The sequence below is a fragment of the Podarcis gaigeae genome (genome assembly GCF_964106915.1).
Source record: "Podarcis gaigeae genome assembly, chromosome: 2".
Taxonomy (NCBI): Eukaryota; Metazoa; Chordata; class Lepidosauria; order Squamata; family Lacertidae; genus Podarcis; species Podarcis gaigeae.
The window spans coordinates 43,848,173-43,870,344 of record NC_139679.1 but is presented as its reverse complement, the minus strand read 5'-3'; the positions used below and the strand labels follow the sequence as shown (position 1 = coordinate 43,870,344).

The following is a 22,172-nucleotide window of genomic DNA, read 5'->3' as shown; positions in this document are numbered from 1 at the left end:
GGAAACGCCCTCCCTGTCGGATGACCAATAGGACTGTTGCTGGCCAAGTGACGCAAGCGGAGGAGAGAACCCGAGCTCTGAACCGCAGCTGCGCTTTTGCGTCATTGCCGTGCGCCTCGCTTGCTCGCTCGGGGTGGGAAGAGTCCAAGATGCCGGAGCTGGAGACGGTGTTGGGGAAGCGGGAGCTCTTTTTCGTGAGTAGGCCCCGGTGGGAAGGTGTCGGGGGGTGAAATGCTCGGACGGGTCCTGCCTAGGCCGAGCCTCCCTTTCGTCCACAGAACTTAATACTCTCCGCCGCCGGTGAAATAAAAGGCGAGGCTTCATTCGAACATGTGCAGAGTTCTTTCCCCTCAAGATTGAACCAAGTCAAGGAAAAGCGATGTAATCCTGCTAATGGCGAGTCGCCTTGCACAATAATTCTACTTTGCATTCGTGCAGCGAATTTTAAGTGTTCAAAATGTCCCGTGTACCGTATGGTATTTCATGGCCAGGCCAAGTGTTGTTACAAGAGAGAACCGCTGTCTCTTTATGCCCTTTAACTCACTTCTTGTAACATTTAATACCAAAAATGATTGTGATATGACATCATCATACTGCTTCTGCCAGCCTATGATGTTAAAGTGGGGTGCTTATCATGATGTCGCTCTATGTTATTTTAAGTAGACATTTAAAAAGGAAGAGGCTTAGAGTGACAGCTGTTGTATGATTCTTTGTAACAGCCTTTCACAACCTTGGGTTCCCAGATGTTGTTGGACTACAATTCCTGTTATTTCTAGCTAGCAGGACCAGTGGTCAGGGATGATGGGACTTGTGGTTCAGCAGTATTTGGGACCCAAGATTGAGAAATGCTGCTCTATAATATCTGCTTTGGTCCTTACTAACTTACAGTAGTCCTGTAAGGTAAGATTGTACACCCCCCCCCCCATATATAAGCTTAGAGCTGGGGCCAGAGACTTGCTAAAGATTACTTAGTGAATTTGTGGCTGCATATGATGTGATGATTTTTCAGTGCATTTTTCATATACTCACATGTAAAATTAGGTAGCATTTTTCAAAAGCCTAAAGATAGCATTGGGGTGCCTACGTTATAACAGTGCTGCACAAAGAAATATAATAGTACATCCTCTCTCTAAATTTATATTGCCCTCTTCTTCACTCCTGCACAGGAAGAGGAAGACTTGCAATATGAAGAAGAAATATTGCGCAACCCCTTCTCTGTCAAGTGCTGGATCCGCTACATTGAGTTCAAGCAAAATGCTCCTAAGCATATATTGAATCTGATCTATGAGAGAGCTCTTAAGGAATTGCCAGGCAGGTATGCACTTGTGTCTCTTTCTTTTATGTAAAGTTCTTTAGCAAACTGCATGAAGGTGGTAGGGTAACCTTTTTCAGTCCAGATTTTCATAAGGCATTGTTGTATTAAAAATGTAAATGAAAGGCTAATTCTTAACTTCTCCAGAATTGAGGGGAGTTTCTTATGATCTGTTTTCTGGTCTCTTCTGAAAGCAGACAGGAATACCCCTTGCTGTCCCTGTTGATGTTTCCCTGGTTTATTTCAGGAGCAAGGCATTATGATCACCTAACTCCCCTCGTAATGAGAGCTGGGAGCAACATGGCAAAATATTTTACTTTAATGTTAATAGTTGCCCCCTTTTGTGTTTTGCAGCTACAAGCTATGGTATAATTATCTCAAGCAGCGACGGAAACAGGTAAAGAGCAAGTGTGTAACGGATCCCAGCTATGAAGAAGTGAACAACTGTCATGAGCGTGCCCTTGTCTTCATGCACAAGGTACAGTGGTTGGTGAGATGCTTAGAGGGCTGGTAACACATGGGGAAAGTGAGTCCATCATAATGGCTGCTATTCTGGCTGGGTTATGACAATATCTATGTGAAGGCCTCACATATGTTTTGATTCTAGAACTGTTTCTCAGATGTGTGCATATGTAGAGTTCAATAATGGCTCTAGTGTACCACTTTCAACTCTCTTAAAAACAACAGTCTTTAGCCTAAATCTGTGAGTTTGTCTCAGAAACTGTTGTAGATGCCACATAGCAATGGGAAGGAAATGATAAAAATAACAGGGGAGCTCCTTCCTTAAGAAGAAAGCCTTAACGAAAATCCCTGAAGGGTTTGTAAACTGATGAGCCATTCTGTAGAGAATTTTTTATTCAAAACACTAGCACTTGAGTTTCCTAGTGAAATTAGAGATCTATCTGTGTATAAGATGCCCCCAAATTTTGGACATTATTTTTTAGGGGGGAACCTAGTCTTATACACGGGAAAATAGGTAATTGATTACAATAGGTTTAGGATAAGCAAAAAGGAAACACACAAAAGTTGTTGGACACTGTTTCGGACGGCCGAATCCTTGCTATGTCCGAGGAATTCCAGACGTATGGCATCCGTAGTATTACAGAGTGTGAAGTTTGCAAGTAAGTTTGTTGTCTTTTTGAATAAAGAAATAGATAAATTGGTGAAGTCCATTAAGCAGATTTTCTAAAAATGGAACAGCTGTATTCAGGGGCAGTGACTTGCTTGACTGCTGCATGCTAGATGCAAGCCACTGTTGTTGTCATAGCCCACTTGTGAACTTCCTAGTCACATATGTGTAGCCACTATTAGAAGCAGGCTGTGGGACAGTGTTAACCTTTGGCCGGATCCCCAAAGGGAGTTGCTATTTTCTTATTATCTGTCTGTCTGATTGTAGATGCCTCGGATATGGCTAGATTATTGCCAGTTTCTTATGGACCAGTGTCGGATCACCCGCACCCGTAGGACCTTTGACCGAGCCCTCCGGGCCCTGCCCATCACACAGCACCATCGTATCTGGCCACTCTACCTGAAGTTTGTGCGCCTGTATCCATTACCCGAGACAGCTGTACGGGTCTACCGCAGGTACCTAAAGGTAAGGGAGCCCACATGTCCCCAACTCATTTGTCTTACCGAACTCTTCCACCTCTGAGCCATCTCTGTCATCTTTGTAGAGAAGGTGTTGTCTTCCTTGTGCAATGACTGCCTAAATGGGTTTCTTCTCTTTTAGGCTCCTTTTCATTACTAGCACTGAATGAATTCTTGTCTTGTGCATAGCCCTTGCGAAACTTGTACTGGAATACTATACTGTATTTGACTTGGGTACTCATAGTGTTTGGAAGTGGCTTAGAGAGCAGTGGCGTAGCGTGGGTTGTCAGCACCCGGGGCAAGGCAAGTAATTTGCGCCCCCTAACCCGAGGGCCAGGTAGGGGCAGAGAGCTGCGAGTGCGAGCGTGCCCCCCCCCCCCAGATGTTGTGCCTGGTGCGGCCGGCCACTGCTAGAGAGGGTACAGAGAGATCAGAAGGCTGTGGAACAAATTCTTCAATAGCACCAAAATATTTGATTGATTTCATTTATGACAGAGAACAATAAAATTGCTTTTTCAGCAAAGAGAAATCCCTTCTCAAAAGGAGAGTATTAGACAAAAGAGTTATTTAATTGGGTACCTCTCTAGATCAGATGAGGGAGATTTTCCAGAAATACTAATGCACATTTCATTGTGTTAACCCAAGAACTGGCTTTCAGCTGGGAGTTGAGATGCAGACTCTTGTTGTAAATTACATCAGTGGCGCACAATAATTTTCTTTTTTCTGTTATTTTTAAAGAAACCGAGACACCAGATGCAAAGGAAGCCACAATCCCTTAACCTTCAGTAGTTTCGCAGAACAGGAAATTTCAGCAGGGGCAGGTTTTTTGCAGCCCTACATGAAAATTCCACCTTTTCCAACTCCCTCTTATATACATCTGGTAAAGATGCAATGCGCTTGTACTTTTTTTGCATCTGATCACCCTACAGTGAGGATAAATGAACCTATGCCAACTCTTAAGTAGATCCTGCATTGCAGATGGACATAAAGAGGGGTTCTGGGTCTGAAACCCTTTGCTTAGGACTCCTGAACTAGGACACCTCTTTACAAAATGTTGTCTGCTCTAAATCTGTAGATAGTAGTCTGTTTAATCTGCTGTTTTTTATTTTAATTTTGGAATAAGTGAAAAATTTGTCATGTTGCCTAAAAGAAATCACACTTGTTCCCCCCGACAAATCTTAAATAGCTATAACACACTATGCACAAAGGGTTGTAAGCTACTCCTTGTATTCTTAGCTAACCTTGAGTTGTCACTTCTAGCAGTGCTGCAGTTAATCTACATTAGCTCTTCTACTGCCACTGTTTTGGTCTTGTCAGCATTCTGGTGGATTCTGAGCTGTACGCGTTTTTATGTTGCAGCTGAGCCCGGAGAATGCTGAGGAATATATTGAGTACCTGCGCTCCATTGACCGCCTGGATGAGGCTGCTGTCCGCCTTGCCGCTGTGGTGAATGATGAACGCTTCATCTCCAAGGAGGGGAAATCCAACTATCAAGTGAGGCTCATGGCAGCTGGCAGTCAGCCCTCCAAAATTATATGGAGGATCTCTCTTCTCCTTCATCCAAAGATGCCTGCTGCTGAACAACCTGTACACTTGATGCTTTTCCTGTCTCTCAGCGTTGCCAAGATCTCTCTGACACCTTGTCCTCTCCGTTGCAGCTGTGGCACGAGCTCTGTGACCTCATCTCGCAGAATCCGGACAAGGTGAAGTCGCTCAATGTGGGGGCCATAATCCGGGGCGGCCTGACTCGCTTCACCGACCAGCTGGGCAAGCTATGGTGTTCCTTGGCAGACTACTACATCCGCAGTGGGCATTTTGAGAAGGTAGTCACCTGGGCCTGAGGGTTTGTGCTGTGATGCAGGGACTGGGCTGGAGTCATATCCCAATCCCAGGGGGAACTTCAAAATGGCACAGAGTGTAACGTTCAAGTCTTTCAGCTATTTCCTCTTAAATTCCTTATTCATCTGGTCTGAGCAAGGCCTCACCTTTATTTGGTGAAAATCTTAGGTTGGAGACAGACATTAATTTTTATGAAGGGCTGAAGACAGTTTGAACAAAAGTCTGCTAGTAATGGTAAATACGTGCCACCCACATGTACCCCTACTAAGCAGACTTTATAGGTGTTTCTATTGTTCTGAAAACCTTTTTCACCAGAAGGGAAGCCTCTTTTAGATCACTTTGAACTCACTTAAAAAGAGCTATTGTCTGTCTCCACTCTTCTCCTAATTCACTCTTTTAAATAAGGCGTTTACTGAGCTTGTAGGGATCAGATAAGGAACAGTCAGCAAAATAACCAACAGAAATCCTTACAAGCCACCAAACAAAAATGGAAATGGAAGAATCTGGAAGATTGGCAGTAGAGGAAAGTTACCTAGCATAGAAGAGGGACAAAGGATAGTGGGAGTATCTCCTATGATTTTCTTCTTTTATTATATTATTTATGTTCTGCTCTCTCCCCATAGAAGAATTCATAGTGTCTCATAATACATGAAGTGTTCCAAGTTTGTGAAAAGTCACTAGGGAAAACAAATAAGAATCCTAGTGCTTTCTGGGGTGACTGTACATAACAGGCAGGATTTTCATGTCTTAATGTCATGCCGAGTAGATTTTTAGAAATCATTGTTTGTTTGCTTTTTTAATTGGTACCGAGGTCAGCAAACCGGTGAAAAAAATGTGATGTATGGACAGCTGGAGGAGACTGAGAATTAGTACTCAATAATGTGTTTCCTCCTTTGGGACATCTGAACAAGCCCTCAGTTGTTCAGGTTTAAACTTCTGGGTGATCCTGTAACTTGATTCCTCCTCAAATTAGAATCAAAGGCAAAGGCATTTAGCCTAGAGGTTTTCAACCTTTTTCAGTCCACGGCTCCCTTGACCAACTGCATTCTTTCCGTAGCACCCCTGTGGGGCTCAGGAGCCCAGATGTCACCCCTTGCCTGCAGATGTGGCAGCCTCTCACCCTTTTTGGAACACCCTCCCTTGTGGAGTGTTCCCTCAGCCTCCTCTCCTCTCCCCTGGGCAGCTGCAGCTGCCGCCCCTGGTCTCTGAGTTGCCCCCCCCCCAAGAGAGATGCCTCCTCAAACTGCCCCACAGGGGCCTGGGAGGCAACCCCTGGCTGGCCCCAGAGGCACCATTCGCCTGAGGAGCTTGTAGCAAGGACTGCTGCAACAAACAGCTGTGCAAGCCTTTGGGACACAGAGACACAAGAGGGCATCAGGAGGGAGGGAAGGAAAGAGAGATAGAGGCCAGTGTTGCCCGCGGTACCCTGACCATCATTCAAGGCACCCCAGGTTGAAAACTACTGATTTAGCCAATAGACTTTGGATTTGATGGGCAACCTAGTGTGTGATTTCCCCCGGCCTGAACATCCCAGTTAAATATAGGGTTGAGCTCTGAAAGCTGTTAGAATGCAGTTGTCACTTTGGACTGAGTTGCGGGTACCTGCTCTTTCTTGGCATGGGAAGTTTATGTTGCCTGTTCCAAATAACCTCTTTGTAGATCATTTTCATCCCAGAGGCAGTTCCTCTTGGCCCACTGTTTCCTCCCACAATAAGAAAAAGCTTTGAGTTACATATAAGTAGTTACGTCTTGAGTGGTGATCTGTGCTTTCTTAAGAGCATTTCCCATGAAAACCATTAGAGAAGACGAAGCTGCTTGGTAGCTGGTCGTGGGAACAGAGACCACAGGCATTGCTTTGCAGACTGGAACAGTAATCCCTTCACCCTCTCTGTCTTAGGCTCGCGATGTCTACGAAGAAGCCATACAGACTGTGATGACAGTGCGGGATTTCACTCAGGTGTTTGACAGCTACGCCCAGTTTGAGGAGAGCATGATCGCTGCCAAGATGGAGACCAGCTCTGAGATGGGACGTGAGGAGGAGGGTAAGAGCAGCGCAGGTGGTAGGAAGCAGGTGCTGCTCCTCCTTCCCTTTCAGAAGAGAAGAAATTCTTCTCCAGACTGCATCTAGGAGAATGCATGCCAGAGTTGCTGAGACTCCTGAGGATGTCTCAGTTCTCCCTAAACTTTTTCAAGTTGTGATGGACGTTTATCCCTGGGGTTGCATCATTGATAAAGCCTTATGTTAAAAGAGCTTCCCTCTTCTTTGGCCATTGGATGTGGACCCAGCAATTCTTAATTCGTATCCTTGCATTTTGTGGACATCCTTTGGAACTTGAGGAATATATAGATACAGTGGTGCCCCGCAAGACGAATGCATCGCAAGACGGAAAACCCGCTAGACGAAAGGGTTTTCCGTTTTGGAGGTGCTTCGCAAAACAAATTTCCTATGGGCTTGCTTTGCAAGACGAAAATGTCTTGCGAGTTCCTGCGGGTTTTTTTTCCTTTCCCCCCCTTTTCCCCAAGCCGCTAAGCCGCTTATCAGCTGATCCGCTAAGCCGCTTAACAGCTGATCCGCTAAGCCGCTTATCAGCTGATCCGCTAAGCTGCTAATAGCGCTAATCCACTAAGCCACTAATGGGCTTGCTTTGCAAGACGAAAACACCGCAAGACGAAGAGACTCGCGGAACGGATTCTTTTCGTCTTGCGAGGCACCACTGTATATAGATTCTCATATAAAATCCTGCTCTTCCTCCCAAAGGAACCCAGGGCATAGCTATAGGTATGGAATGTGTGGGTGAGAAAATAGAGGGGGTGGGATTTCAGCTGCAAGTAGCTGCCTTCATGCACCATCTCTCATTCCTGCTCTTTTGCCCACCTGGGGAAACAGATGACGTGGACCTGGAGCTGCGCCTGGCTCGCTTTGAGCAGCTGATCACGCGCCGGCCCTTGCTTCTTAACAGTGTCCTCTTGCGCCAGAATCCTCACAACGTCCACGAGTGGCACAAGCGGGTGAAGCTGTATGAAGGCAAACCTCGCGAGGTAAGGAAATCTCCCACAGTAGGGATTGCATGAGCAGACCCAGCACTGGGAATGAGGGAGCTGCTGAACTTTCAGGCTAGCGTGTTCCCCTTCTATTAAACACTTGGTTGCAGCATCAGTGATGAATGGCGAAGTTTTGGGTATTGAGCTGAATCTGAATACCCTCCAAGGAGTTGCTGCCACCCAACGTTGGTCGTGTCACTGATAGAAGTTGACACAGCATTTCGTCCACTGGGGCTCCCTCCACCCCAAGCAAATTTCATGAAGTTTCAAAAAGCTTCTGTCTACTAATGGGTGCTTTGGAGTTTCCACATTTGCTCAGAAGGGCATTCATAGATGGGTACTCATGCCGGTCTAATTAAGCTGCTGCCTGGAAGGCAGGGCTGAGCTGGAAATGGAGAGCCAGTTCTCCCACTTGTCACCATCTAGTGGCCTTCTAGATTTGCTGAGAAGCAGGCTGTTTTCCAGAATAAAAACTTCATTGGGATTGTACTAGTTGGCACTTCTCACTTCCTCTGTGTTGTGCTTCGCAGCTACAGCCACCAAACCGTACAGGAAGGAAGGAACCTAGGAACCTGCCAGAGCTCAATCTTTTCTTTTCCTCTACCTCTCTCCCTGCTTCCTCCAGATCATCAACACATACACAGAAGCGGTGCAGACTGTCGACCCCTTTAAAGCCACCGGAAAGACACATACGCTCTGGGTTTCTTTTGCCAAATTCTACGAGGTCAATGGACAGATCGAAGACGTGAGTGATGTATGGGTTTGGGAGGCTGACGCTGCTCTGTCCTTGCCTTTCAAAATGTTTCCTGCCTTACTTTCCTAGCTGCTGCCCACAAGCACAACAGAGACTCAGGTTCTGTGTTGCAAATGCCCTTCACCACAGCTGCCTCAGGCTCAACTCCATGCATTTTTATTACTGTGTTTCATTCTTCTTGTAAATTGATTCAGGAATTTTCGTTGTGGTGAGCGAGTCTTAAATTCAATCAACCTAACCCAAACTCCGGGAAGCCACCATCCTTGGTTGATGCAGCATTACTCAGATGACCTGCCCCACCACATAGCCTAGTCCAAGGAGAGGAGATGCTGAAACTGGGGGCTCTTTCTGGCCCTGCTTTCCCCCTCACCTTGCCTACCTTACTTGTTCCCAGGCCAGAACCATTTTTGAAAAGGCTACCAAAGTCAACTTCAAGCAAGTAGATGAGCTGGCCAGCGTGTGGTGCGAATATGGTGAGATGGAGTTGCGGCACGAGAACTATGACCAAGCGCTGCGCATCCTGCGGGTGAGCAGAAACAGGGCGGCAGGCATCTGATAATCCAGAGGTGTTGCTTTTTGGGTTCCCAGAGGATTACTTCGGAGTTAAAGGCGTATAGTCATGCAATCAAAAACAAGACTGCTTTCTTCTGTCCACATCTCCCTGAATGGAGTTGGAGCTCTAGTGGTTGAATCACAGGGAAGCACCGTTATTAGCTGAATGGTGTGCTGTGGCTGAATGAGAAAGCAGGAAACCAAGATTTCTAAGCTTTTGTATTTCTAACAATGTGAGGCCACGCAATTTCCTGTCTGCAGAGATAATTTATATCTAAAGAGCGAGAGAGATACATGCTAAGGGTGGGATTCAACTAAGTTGCAAGCGCAAAGCGAGGTCTGCTCCCACAACAGGATTCCTTTACACACACACACACACACCAAAAAAAGAAAATCTGCTCTGGAAGTTAGAGGATCCTCAGGACAGGTTTAGAGGGCACACGGGGAGAAGGGAGGACGTCTTCTTGCTTGAGCAGTCCTTGTTCCCCATGTGCATACCCCACTTAGTGCTATGTGAATTCTACCCTTAATCATCAGGGTGTGCTGCTAGACTTCCATAGGCTTCTCTTACGTTCTCTTTTCTCTTGTTCCTTCAGAAAGCCACAGCCATCCCAGCTAAGAAAGCAGAGTATTTTGATTCCTCAGAACCTGTGCAGAACCGTGTCTACAAGTCCCTCAAGGTTTGGTCTATGTTGGCTGACCTGGAAGAAAGTCTTGGCACCTTCAAGGTAAGTGGCCTTTCCTGGCCTCCATTGTCTGCCAGAGCCTTCTGGGGTTGTGGGAAGGGCAAGCGCCAACTTTTCCTGTCTGGAGCAGTCATAGAAGCCTGCCTCATCCAGACAGGAAAAGCATTAGCTTTGGGTTTCTGTTCTTCTTTCCTATTATGGCACTTCTCTCTGGCTGTTTTAAGTATTATTCAATCAGCTTTAATCGCCTTCTGTCCAGAAGTGTCTGAGAAGTATCCAAGGAAGCAAGTACTGTGGGCAGTAAATGTCTCCTTGAACTAGCAGGGAGAGACAGAATAAGGGTCAACATCTGGGAATTAGACTAAAGACAAATTAGAAACCCGGCTCCAGTTTAGCAGGCAAAAGGATTAACCACTGGGACAAGCTGTGCAGAAAGTGAATGACTTATTGCCACTTCAGCAGCTCTCCCAAAACAGTCTTCTTCTTTTTTAAAAAAAGCTTTAGCTAGGCACAAATGAGCTGGTTTTTGAATTGGCATTCCTTGGCTTTTGAGTGGCACAAAATCAGTGGTTAGGTATTCCGTGGACCTCTTGGTTTGCTAGCTAATGCTATACTTGGAGATCTTCTGAACCACCCAAAACGACAAACCCTCACTGTTTCCTAGTCATCTTGAAGCTATTCTAGAGACTGTACCCTCCTCTCCTCCCCTTTCACCATGGCTTTGGCTTTGAAATAGTATGGTGCTGAGGCATGGAGAGGGGGGCTGTCATGCTCCGTCAGCTGCTTCCTGTGCCTGGCTGGAGAGTAGCATTGGGCCCAGAGAACTGGCTCTGTTACATGGAGCTGTTGTAAGTCAGTAGCAGAGCAGCCTTGCACAACTCAAGCCCCTGACTTCCCGCTCCCTGAAGCAAAGTCTCTGCTTCAAGAAACTGACTGGGTTTTGGTACCCATAGCTTCTTTCAGCATATTTATCTGCTCTCTCCTGACTTCTTTCCTGCCTTCAATATTTCCCCCTTTTATGCATGATTATTTCTAGCTAGCCTTTTAGAAGCGGCTGGGATATTTTTAATGCATTTCCCTTTTCTCTTGGTTTTAATGTATCTATGTGAGGTTTATTGTCTGTTCGGTTGCAAGTCGCTGTGGATTGCCTTGGACAAGATAAAGTAGTTGACAAATTTAATCAATAAATAAAACACTATGTGAAGCACACAGGAGTACTACACTGCATGAGAAGCACTACAGTTCTTGCTCCCATATTTTCTGACAATCCAACTGGGGCCTACTGATTCCCTTTGACGGTAATAGGGAGCCTTGTTTACCGCTTGCCTTGAGCAGCTGTGGGCAGCAGCCCTGCCAGCTCTGCATTAAAAAGCCTGTATTGACCACACAGGGACTTGTTTCCTCCCTCCTGATCTCCTCCCTCTGTATCTCTGGGCATAGCTGGGGAAGGGACAGTGACTGAGGGCCCCAAGCTGTCCCTGTAACTCGGCTGTCTCTTTGTGGTTCAGCCTAATATTGAAGTTTCTTTTTGTCACCACCCCTAGTCTACTAAAGCCGTGTATGACCGCATTCTGGACCTGCGCATTGCCACCCCACAAATCATCATTAACTATGGCCTCTTCCTGGAAGAGCACAGCTACTTTGAAGAGAGCTTCAAGGTGAGTTGGGCGTATCAATACCTCTGTCTGCTCTCATATCAGCTGGGGGAGTGGGAGCTTGCCCATCTGGTTGGTTTGGGAGCCACTGAATTGTAAAAGCTGCCTGCTGCAAGCTGTAGAGCTTGAGAGAGAGGACCTTGGGCTCAAAATATCTACAGTGTGTGGTGTACTTCTTAGGTAGCAGAGCGGAACTCTGCAGATCCTACATCTCTGTAGGAGATGCTAATCTTACCTTTGGAAAGATTAGCATGGAGGGTAGGATTCAGCTAATGGGTCCCGTAATTCATTCCTTGGCACCTCCAGATTAAAAGACCCTTAGGTGGCTGAGTTGCTGCTGTCAGCCAGAGCAGATAGTACTGGACTACGTAGACCACAATCATCTGACTCAATATGGTGATTTTCATATAGGCAAGAGTATACCAACAAGAAGAAAGCTTTTGCTGTCTTTTTCATACCATTCCTTCTCTCCGGCAGGCGTATGAGAGGGGCATCTCATTGTTCAAGTGGCCAAACGTGTATGACATTTGGAACACCTATCTTACCAAATTCACCGACCGCTATGGTGGCAAGAAGTTGGAGCGTGCACGGGACCTCTTTGAACAGGCTCTAGATGGCTGCCCCCAGAAATACGCTAAAAGTAAGCGGAACTGTGCTCTGTTGCAAGGGAGAAGAGCCAGTAAAAGCCTGGGGGTGGGAGCTGATAAATAATGGGAAATGCCCAGTCCTGTTTTCCTGGGCAACGGAAGCTGAGATACAGGAAACAGCAAGGCCAAAGCTAGAGGATTTGCTCTCAATGCGAGCCAGAGGACATCTGCATCCATAACCCAGTGGTTGGCATTGTGGTGTTCTCCAGAGGTTGTGGATTGCAGTTCCCATCTGCCTCAACTGGGCTGGCTTAGCCAGTAGTCTGGGATCATGGGAGTTGTAGGTCAAAACATCTGAAGGGTGCCCCCTTGGGTAGCCAATCTGTACTGAGGCCTGATAAGTTCCTGTCCAGCAGGAGCCATTGAGATGAAGAGAACATCTCTGTCACATCCTCTTCAGTGCAAGAGGGCAATCTGAATAATTCTCTCTTGGGGCAGTGCTTATTTAAAACTTTTCCTATGGTATCTGGAGTGTCACTAACATAGTCCATACAGGGCCAAAATGTCTTGGTGAGAAGAGTTGACCCAAAGATTGGGGGTGGGGGAGGAATGTAGTTTTGCTTTAATTTCTTCTCTGTTCACAGCTATCTACCTGCTGTATGCCAAACTGGAGGAAGAATATGGGCTGGCACGCCATGCCATGGCAGTGTATGAGAGGGCCACTCAGGCTGTGCAGCCTTCAGAGCAGTATGACATGTACAATATCTACATCAAGAGAGCAGCTGAAATATATGGGGTCACACACACGCGTAGCATCTACGAGAAAGCTATTGAGGTTAGTTCCTTCTTTCCAAATAAATAATGCTGTGTTTAAAACTCCAGGATGAGTCTCTTGCTTCGCCTAGAGAGGAACTAGTCTGCTAGGTAAGGGCTGAATAGGATTGTGTTCTTATATGATATGGGGTAAATACAAATACAGCTTCTGTAATCACTATTACAACTATGAGGATATTGTGCAATATGCTCGTTTTGCTTTTATTCAGCACAGGTCAAAGTGTTGAGTGTTACCTTTTTATAAAGCCCTATACAGCTTGGGAAACTTCCCAGAGATACCTGCTTGTGCCCTGAGGTCCACTTCAGAAACAGGGCTGATGGATAGCAGAGAGTGAGCCAGTCCCTTTGATTGCGACCCCCAACCTTTGGAAGGCTGCCCTTGGGGAGGCCCACTTGGTGTCCACACAAATCTTTGTCATCATGCATTAGGACTGCTTGACATCAATTCAACTTGTGTCTTTTTCTGCTGCTGTGCTCTTATCGCACCCCTTTTGGTTTGCAATATTTGTTTGGATGCTTTTGTTTTTAACTCGTTAGCCATTTTAGAAGCATAGACGGTCAGGATGCAATTTTAACACGTATCCCCATTGCAGGTGCTGACAGATGAACACGCTCGGGAGATGTGCCTGCGCTTTGCCGACATGGAGTGCAAGCTGGGCGAAATAGACCGAGCTCGGGCCATCTATTCCTACTGTTCGCAGATGTGTGATCCCCGAGTAAGTCACCTGGTGGGCTCTCCTTTGTGAGAAGTTTCTAATTAAATTGGATGGCCATTTTTCAGGGGTTCTTTAGCTGCGATTCCTGCGTTGCAGGGGGTTGGACTAGTTGACCCTCGGGGACCCTTCCAACTCGACAATTCTATGATCTCTTCCACACACTAGACTAGAGAACTAGTCATACACCTCCTGAGCATGGCCTTTCAGGACCCAGTGTGGGAAGGTGAGAAAAGCTAGCTCTCCATTATGTTCAAGGATAACTCTATCAGCATTATTATTATTTATTATAACAACATATTTATCGCAAAGATGCAAGGATTTTAATTTGTGGTGCAGAAGATACACTGCACAACTCATCTCTGTACACAGACACACCTCCTTGTTGCTTTTCCCATAGCAGAGCTCAGGGGAAAGACTAGTGAAGCAGGAAGGAGAAGTTCCGCTTGATCTGTTGAACTTTGCAGTGACTGCCTTCTTTCCCACCCCACCCCTCAAAACACTTTTTCTTCTCCTGCCAGACTACTGCCAATTTCTGGCAGACATGGAAGGAATTTGAGATCCGGCATGGGAACGAAGACACTATCCGGGAGATGCTTCGCATTAAACGAAGCGTGCAAGCAACCTACAACACACAAGTCAATTTCATGGCCTCTCAGATGCTGAAGGTGTACAGCAATGCCACGGGCACAGGTAGGTCTCGCCCCCCCCCCCCCCCCGCACAGGTCCCGGCAGAGAGGGGTGTCTGCCGCTACATCTCCTTTTCTGTTCTAACCTTTCCTCTGCCCTTCCCTCCTGCTTGTCTTTTGGTTTCAGTGTCTGACCTGGCACCTGGGCAGAGTGGCATGGATGACATGAAACTGTTAGAGCAGCGGGCGGAGCAGTTGGCAGCTGAAGCGGAGCGAGATCAGCCCCAAGCTAAGGAGAAGATCCTGTTTGTCAGGTGAGTGTACTGCAGGCCAGGGAGACTTGCTTAACCTCTTCGCTGTAGGTCACCACCCAGCATGCAATACACCAGGGGTCATATTTCAGGTTGGGCAAGAACCAAGCTGTTTGTCGTAAGCTTGGAGAGTTGTAGAAGTAGGGATGGCCGCACAAGGTGGCTGCTGTTGGAAATGGGAAAACATGCAGTGTTCTTGCCATGAGAAACTAGGCAGTAGACAGAATCTATTTAATGTGCAGTGTACTTTACTTTTTATCTTAATGCATGTATGTTCTGGTTAGAGGTTTTAAAAATATTTCCCCCTGGAATTTGGGTAGTAGAAGAGACACAGAAGTATAGCCAGGGCCACAGAAACCACCTTGTGCCTACTGTCTCCACTACTTCAAAGGTTTTTTTGTGGTGGTTAGGCGGGGGAAGAGACATTTTTAAACAACTGCTCAGTTTGTCCATCAGCTGTGTTAAAATTCTGTATGTGTCCACGTGTACTCAAGTTGGATAGCTAGTGGAATTCTAGTTCTTATCATGATTAAACTTGTGTCTCTGTTGGGTAGTGGCAGGCACACACTATCAGACCCAAGCTGGGCTTTGTCGCTACATGACTTGATCCTAGAGTCGAAGATCTTCACATTAGACTAAAGCCTGAAACTAACACAAAACAGGATTAAGAGAGTTTGCATTTCAGGGAGGAGTGTAGCAATGGTGAGACTTATGTTTTAACCTCCATTGGCTCCTTCACTATGCATTTTTGTTCTGTTTTGCCTTGATGGTTGTTATAGTGAAGCCTAATGCATTTATGATCATGCGGATAGTGAAGCTGTAGAGTTGAGTCAATGCTGCAGGTTCTAATAGTTGGTGTAGCTTATCTAGTGGCTTTCAGTTGCAGCTTGCAGTGGAGAAGAGACATGGGAACCTGTAAAGCCAGCTTGATCTTCTCAGGATGGACCTGTTTCCTGCAGTATAGGCATGGGGCAGTCACTGTGTGAATAATACTGTGCTGGCTCCTGTACGATTCACCAGTTTCTTGTTCCTTATTTCTAGGAGTGATGCTTCCCGCAGTGAGCTGGCTGAACTCTCCAAACAGGCTAATCCTGATGAGATAGACATTGATTTGGATGATGGAGATGAGAGTGAGGATAATGAGCCTGACGGTAAGTAAGAGACGGTGCTGTATGGTCTAGTTTTTGAAGCGAATAGGCACAAAGTAGACTAGGGTTTACCAGTAGATCTCTAGATGATTTGCAACAGAGCAGCAAGTGTTTCTGATCTGCCAGGTCTCTAAAAAGTCCCCACACATGAAAAAGAGGGATTGCTGAAAATACTTTTGGCAAAACTAAGAGTATATTTTTATGTGAAAAAGAGAGTTCAGCTTAGTTCTGGCACAAATCAGAAATGGTTGCAAGAATGCTGAGGTTCAACCCAGCAAAGTCATTTCTCTAAGCCTGACATGTGACTGTTCTTGCTTGATTATCCCAAATCTTCTCTCCTACAGAGGTGCAGCTGGAGCAGAAGAGTGTTCCTTCCGCTGTGTTTGGAGGCCTTAAGGATGATTGAGCAGCTGCAGATGGATGAACTGCTTTTGAGCTACAAGTGTCGTATCTGTATAAGCTGGGCTTGGTGTAATTCGTTTGTTTTCCTTGATAGTATCCTTTTCTATTCTGTCATGTTGCTATTTATAAAATCTTTTTATCAAATGTCTGGTTTAGGTCTGTATGGGAAACTAGCTCAATTGATTAGAGCATGGTGTTGGCAACACCAGGGTTGCAGTTTCAATCCCCGTAAGGGACAGCTACAAATTTGTGCATTGCAAGGGGTTGGACTGGATGATCCTCAGGGTCCCTTCCAGCTCTATGAGAAAAGGTGGGCAACAATGCCAGCTGCTGTATACATGAATAAGTAACCTGCACTGCCAGCTGCTAGTTTGGCATACTTTTCATTACTGAAACTCTAACTCTCCTAATCTTAAAAAGTGTAATAAAAGGGGCTTCTTCAATTTATGTCGAACACTGCTTTCAGTTCAGTGGCATGTTCAATACAATGGAGTGCTTAACCCCCACCTTCCTAATGGAATTTCCTTAACTGTGCTGCTGATAAGAATTCATCCTCTCTCACTAGCTTAACTGTTGTGGCAACAGTTACTTCATAAGATCCTGGCAGCTTAAAACTGATTTGTGAATAAGCTCTTGATGTTTAAGAACAATGAGCATTAAGGAAAGGGGGTTAAGCAGTAGTGAAGAGGTTGTTACCACATACCTTCCGTGAATGCAGATATATAATTTGTCTTTCCTGCTATAGCAGTTTCTCCCAAGTCCTGTTCTTAAGTATATTCCTGTCCTACTTGGTCATGCTCATGGGGGCAAGTCCAACAAATAGCTGGGTGGAACAGGGAGAATGACCTTACTTCCTTCTACCAACCAGCTGAACACCTACCAAACCTTCACTGCTTTCAAGGAAGCCACGCTTAATTAAACCCAAACAAGGAAACAGCAGCTGGTCACACCCCAGTAGTTCTAACCCTGCATTAAACATGGAACAAGTTTACATCCGACAAAAAAGGCTTTAAAATGGCTAGACTCCTAGCTTGCCCGTGCCTCTGCGCTGCTATCCAAAACAGCTGAGTAATGGGCACAGGCTAAAGCTGAAGGCAGACACTTGCAACATAAAGCCAATTATAGAGAGAAAGGAAAGGCAGGCTTTCAAAACCAGAGACACAATCTGCCTCCAGTGTCTTTTATTCACCCCACTCTGTGTGGGATGGAAGTGCACCAAGTAATGACCAGCAAAGAGTTCATTTAAGTTACTTTATTAAGCAGCCAGGGACAAAGTTCCCACCTGCCCTTTTAATTTTTTTTAACACCAACCCTGCACTATACTGTATCCCCAAACACCTACATGACATTCGGTCATCAACAAGCAACCACGAGAGACCTGGAATAAAGTTGAACAAGACAGAACCCCAAGCTGAACAGGATTGGCTTCCCCTAGCTCCCTCTTGCACTCTGCCTTGAGAGCAACTGCTACCCCAAAAGAGCAGGAGGCGGAGGAAAAGACCCAAACAGCAAGTGGGCCGGGTACGGGGTGGGGGAGAAGAGAAAGAAAAGAGGGTAGAAGCCCCTCAGTGCCCAGGCCTCCTCTGGCTCTTGGGGAGAACAACTGAAGGAGCAGCCTACATTCACTGCCTGCTACAGCCCAGAGGTGCAGCTCTAAACTGGTAAGGAAGGAAGGAAAGAAGAGGCTGGAGCCTGCTCTCTTCCTAGAGCAGGTAGGAGTTTGCTTTTTCCATTTGGCAGCTCAGTTCAGGATCCACAGAGGCCTGCTCTGTGACTACAGCAACTCCCAGCTTCCAAATATTTTGAATGAGAATGGCCAGCTGAAGCTTGCCAAATTCACAGGCTCCCTGCCATCCCCCAAAATGCCTGCTAAAAAATTATGGCATGTAAACAGCCCTTGCCCACCCCTACACCAAATAGCCCTTGTGAACAAGGGAGCAGGAAAAAAAAGCCCAAAGGGGAAGTGGGGAAAGGAAGAAAGACAAAACGCCAAAGGAGGAAACATCCATCCACACACACACACCTTGTTCTGTGCTACCCTCCCCCCACCATGCCTATCTCCATATACAAATTCACCCTGCCCCACTGTTCCAAATGCAATTTGTTCCTTTTTATATACAAATAATTGAAAAATCATTAAATAGCTCCAAGATATATATATATATATATCTATATATATGTATAAGTATGTATAAATATAAACAGGGGCACCCAGGGAAACAAGAAACCCCAGACAGAACCAAAGAAGGCCTGGGCCCCGTTCCCCAGGCAAGCAGGAGTCAGAAAGAGAGACCCTTCATTGCTGTGGTGGTGGACCAACATTCAGGTGGTGGCTGGAGGCAGACAGAGCATGCAGGAGCCCAGACGAGCGCATACAGGCCGCATGTAGGGCAGTGTCACTATGGCAACTCTGAGCCTCTAGATTATCATGGGATTTGGCAGTTTCCAGAGCATCTGTCAACAACCCCCCCCCCCCCAAAAAAAAAGTCTCCTTAGAACAGGCATCAGAACTATGCAGAAGACTCCTGTGTGGCTCTGATCCAGCCAGAGATAACGCTGGTCCAGTACAAGATGTAACCCCCTGCTTAACAGACCCATCTACGCAAGCCACCCATTTTGGTAGGGTTCCATGTATCCAACTTGGGCCAGCAACCTAACAAGTAGCAGCTCTAAAGTCCAGGCAGAGAACAGCAGTAGACGGACTGAGGTTGGAAAGGCCTGGCTATTTTGGTGTGCCTGGCTTCTTGGGGGTGCCTGGCTTCTTGGTCTGCCAGAGGTGTCCTTGGATGGTGAAGGCATCCACACTCATGGACATGGTCTTGCTGGGAATCTGCGTGAAGCGCTTACGGTCAGAGCTGTACTTGTAGATGCCCTCAATCATGGCCAGAGTGATGGTGCGCGGCCCGTAGCCTGCCAGGCGCGTCAGTTCCTCCGTCTCTGGCGACAGGGTGTACAGCGCCCGGAACTGGCAGCTCGAATCACGGAACAGGATGAGGAAGTGATTGGCTTTGCTCTTCTCCACTTCCTAAAATGGAGGGGGGCAGGGAGGAAGATGCGTGTAAAACAGGAGTAAGAATCAAGTCGAGGCACATAAAACATTCCAACATTAGAAATGTCTGCAGAATGAACAACAAACAACGTACAGTTCTAAGTTCTTGTGAAACTGAGTGAGCCAGCACATGTCACACATGATTTTCTTCATCTCCACTGAGAAAAGGGAGACTTCTGCCAGTACGGTTCAACCGCCACTAGGCTCACAGCCAATGAAGGTGACCAAACACCTTTGCACATGGGGTTCTATGATTAACATCTCTCAGTGGTGCAGCCAGTGTGATGCTTATATGCTGCTATATTCTAACAGCGGAAGTTGAGGCCATGCTGTATTATGCAGAGGCAAACGTCCATAGCTACAAAGCCCATGCAGAGTCAGAAGCTGGAGCCAACATGATGTTCTTCCAAATTCACAGAGATCAGAGGAGGATATCTACATGATGTGCACAGTTCAGCAAGACGAGGGTGAAGGATGCACCTTGCCCAGCCCACAGCCATTTAACAACCCGCCATCCCACCCTGTGTAATTGCCCCCTCAGCTTACCTCCAGGATGCGATTTTTCTGGGGTTCATTGACTTTGCCAGCAAGGCAGCAGTGAGACAGTGCATTGTGAATAATGTACTTATTGGACTTGGCACTGGGCTCCTTGTACAGCTTGGGCCCTGCAGAGAGAAGAAGAGTTCAGCAGAGAAGTCAGGCTCACGAGGTTCCCTAAGGAAGGCAGCCCTGGCAAGACAAGCAGAAGATGCTTCACAAGGCAAAGGATCTGGAGGTCTCTTGATGCCCTTGCAGAGCAGGCACCAGATCAAGACACTTGGCCAGTGCATTTGGAGAAGGCAATCTAGCAGAGCTCCCTCTGTAGAATCACAGAAGGAAAGCTGGAATTTTCTGGAAGGGAGGGCTGAGACAGCAAGAGGTTTACCTGTGTACTCTGGAATGGAGGCTGGCGAGGAGGCGGTCGATGCGTTCTCCCAGTCACGCTCCCGGTTCTGGTTGGACAGCAACCGGCTGGGGGACATTGGCCCAGAAGGAGACGCAGCTCTGCAAAACAGAAGTGCTCACCCTTAACTTCTGCAAGTGCAGCACAAACCCATTTCCCTCGGGCCTGCTACTAGCTAGAAGGCCAATCCAAATCCCACCCACCCTAGAGCACACTGCCAGGGTTTTTGCATCTCCCCTGTACCCTCTTAATGCGTTAAGAGGCTAAGTAGAAGTACTACAAACTCACCGAGAAGACCTCTTGATGGAGAGTGAGTTGCCAGGATCATTGGCCACCGTAGAAAGCGAGAGAGTCGACTGGGAATACACCTTGCTGAGCTTGGAGCCTAGGAATAGGCAGGCACATGATCAGGAGTTGGGGGCAAAGTTTACATGGCCACAGCTGTCCCTTTCCTGAACCATGGTCCCTTTGCATTTTAGCGCCACCGTAACACACGGCAGCTGCGTTTACAAGTTTTCCGCCGCCCTGCAGAGCATGCCCAGCTCCTTTCCCAACTAGCCACAGCTCTTACCAAGGAGGCCTTTCACGGGGCTGCGCGCGAGGGCAGAGTCATCACAGAAGACGGTCTTGGGCCGCCCCTTCTTGAGGGCGCGCACAGTGGTGGGCTTCTGCCGCAGCACCTTGTCCAGGTCCTCCATCAGCTTGAGCTGATGGCGCCGCTGGTATTCCAGGCGGGTGAAGTCACCGCGCCTCGGCCCCACCACTTCCTCCTCTTGCCGCGGCTGCTCCTCTGCCTGCCGTTGTCTGGAGAAGCACAGTCAAGAATACAGCCAGAGGTTAAAAGTGACTACAAGCCCACCAGGCACAGAATCTGCTATTAACCCAAAATCCACCGGGCATTTTGTAGTTATAGGAAGAAGGATTCAACATCATACTAAAATGCACTGCAGCTCACCAAGTGGGCTGATCTCTCCTCTCCAGTTTCAGGGGACCGGGGGGGGGGGGGACCCTGTGTGCAAAGGGCTTACCCTGATGGGAGTCATCAAATGAATTCTGCCTTTAGTTAGGTAAAATGAATTAGTTTTTCATCTGCATTCTGAAACCCCCTCCATGGTTCCTTAATGGGGGCGGGGGTATGGTATCCACAGACACGCCTCCCAGAACTACCCCTCTTCTCTTGCAATATGAAGCAACAATGGGAGGTGGTTGCATTCTCAGCTCACGGATCGTAACAGCCAGGTCCAGTAGGCACAACTGATGCCCTGTGTGCAAACCAAGAACACTCCCTAAAACGGGTCAGCAAACTTTTTCAGCAGGGGGCCGGCCCACTGTCCCTCAGACCTTGTGGGGGGGCGGACTATATTTTGAAGACAAAAATGAACAAATTCCTATGCCGCACAAATAACCCAGAGACGCATTTTAAATAAAAGCATACATTCTACTCATGTAAAAACTTGCTGATTCCCGGACTGGCAGTTTGGCCGGATCTGGCCCCAAGGCCTTAGTTTGCCTACCTATGCCCTAGAACAAGGTGGGGGCTTGTAGTTCAGCAATACCTGGAGGGAACCACATTGGCTATTCCTGCTCTAGAATATATCCCCTAGAATCCCCTGCAAATTATTCCCATAATGTCCCAAGACAATGGTTCATCAGGTCAATATGGGAATGTCAAAATGGTGGTTGGCTCATAAGCATCTGCCAGAGGTTACAGCGATTCCTCTGCCCTTCATACCACAAGCAGTGAGCCCTGCTGGGGGAAGGTGCAAGCAACAGATGACACTTTGCCAGGTTATTTCCTTTACTCACACACACTTCTGCTGCCAACTTAGAAGAAAATCTGCGACTTGAGGGCCAGCAAGAACTTATTTTGCACTAGACAATCTTGCTCACACACAAATCTCATTCTAGGCAGCAGGGTTTGTACAGGAGAAAGTCCTTGAAGATGGCACTCCAAGCAGTCAGAGTTCGTTGGCTCTACATAAGGTGGGCACATTTTGCTTCAAGAAAGATCCAGACACTGTCCTTGGAATAGTGCAACGAATCTGCATATTATGCCCTCATTCTGAATGGCCAGACCCTGAATCTTGCCCCTTTTGCCATGGAAGATTGAGTGAAAAGGACCCCATTCA

General features: G+C 47.0%; 2 protein-coding genes across 5 annotated transcripts in view; one reads left to right on the top strand and one right to left on the bottom strand.

Moving 5' to 3' along the window:
* Window positions 1-5: 5 nt before the first annotated feature.
* XAB2 (XPA binding protein 2) lies at window positions 6-16,195 on the top strand. The gene is made up of 19 exons (XM_083726028.1): window positions 6-194; window positions 1,167-1,315; window positions 1,667-1,790; window positions 2,709-2,906; window positions 4,259-4,393; window positions 4,558-4,722; window positions 6,636-6,780; window positions 7,626-7,777; window positions 8,406-8,525; window positions 8,929-9,060; window positions 9,683-9,814; window positions 11,317-11,430; window positions 11,905-12,067; window positions 12,659-12,849; window positions 13,442-13,564; window positions 14,083-14,254; window positions 14,378-14,504; window positions 15,543-15,652; window positions 15,994-16,195. The coding sequence occupies exons 1-19, from the start codon at window positions 21-23 to the stop codon at window positions 16,053-16,055; spliced, it is 2,688 nt and encodes an 895-aa protein (XP_083582154.1). The 5' UTR covers window positions 6-20; the 3' UTR covers window positions 16,056-16,195.
* Window positions 16,196-17,288: 1,093 nt separating this feature from the next.
* CAMSAP3 (calmodulin regulated spectrin associated protein family member 3) overlaps window positions 17,289-22,172 on the bottom strand; it is a 45,321-nt gene continuing 40,437 nt past the window's right edge. For all 4 annotated transcript variants that reach the window (XM_083726015.1, XM_083726016.1, XM_083726017.1 and 1 more), the window contains 5 exons: window positions 20,615-20,847; window positions 20,332-20,428; window positions 20,026-20,144; window positions 19,647-19,765; window positions 17,289-19,076 (listed from right to left, as the gene is read on the bottom strand). In XM_083726015.1, coding sequence (XP_083582141.1) covers window positions 18,774-19,076; window positions 19,647-19,765; window positions 20,026-20,144; window positions 20,332-20,428; window positions 20,615-20,847 — 871 coding nt within the window. In that variant the 3' untranslated portion in view covers window positions 17,289-18,773. The remainder of the gene's footprint in view (window positions 19,077-19,646; window positions 19,766-20,025; window positions 20,145-20,331; window positions 20,429-20,614; window positions 20,848-22,172) is intronic.

Bases quoted from the DNA above. Each gene is read 5' to 3' on its own strand.
- XAB2 (XM_083726028.1), top strand. From the start codon at position 21: ATGACCAATAGGACTGTTGCTGGCCAAGTGACGCAAGCGGAGGAGAGA. The intron at 8,526-8,928 runs GTGAGTGATGTA...ACTTGTTCCCAG, and splicing joins TCAATGGACAGATCGAAGAC to GCCAGAACCATTTTTGAAAA. The intron at 12,068-12,658 runs GTAAGCGGAACT...CTCTGTTCACAG, and splicing joins CCCCCAGAAATACGCTAAAA to CTATCTACCTGCTGTATGCC.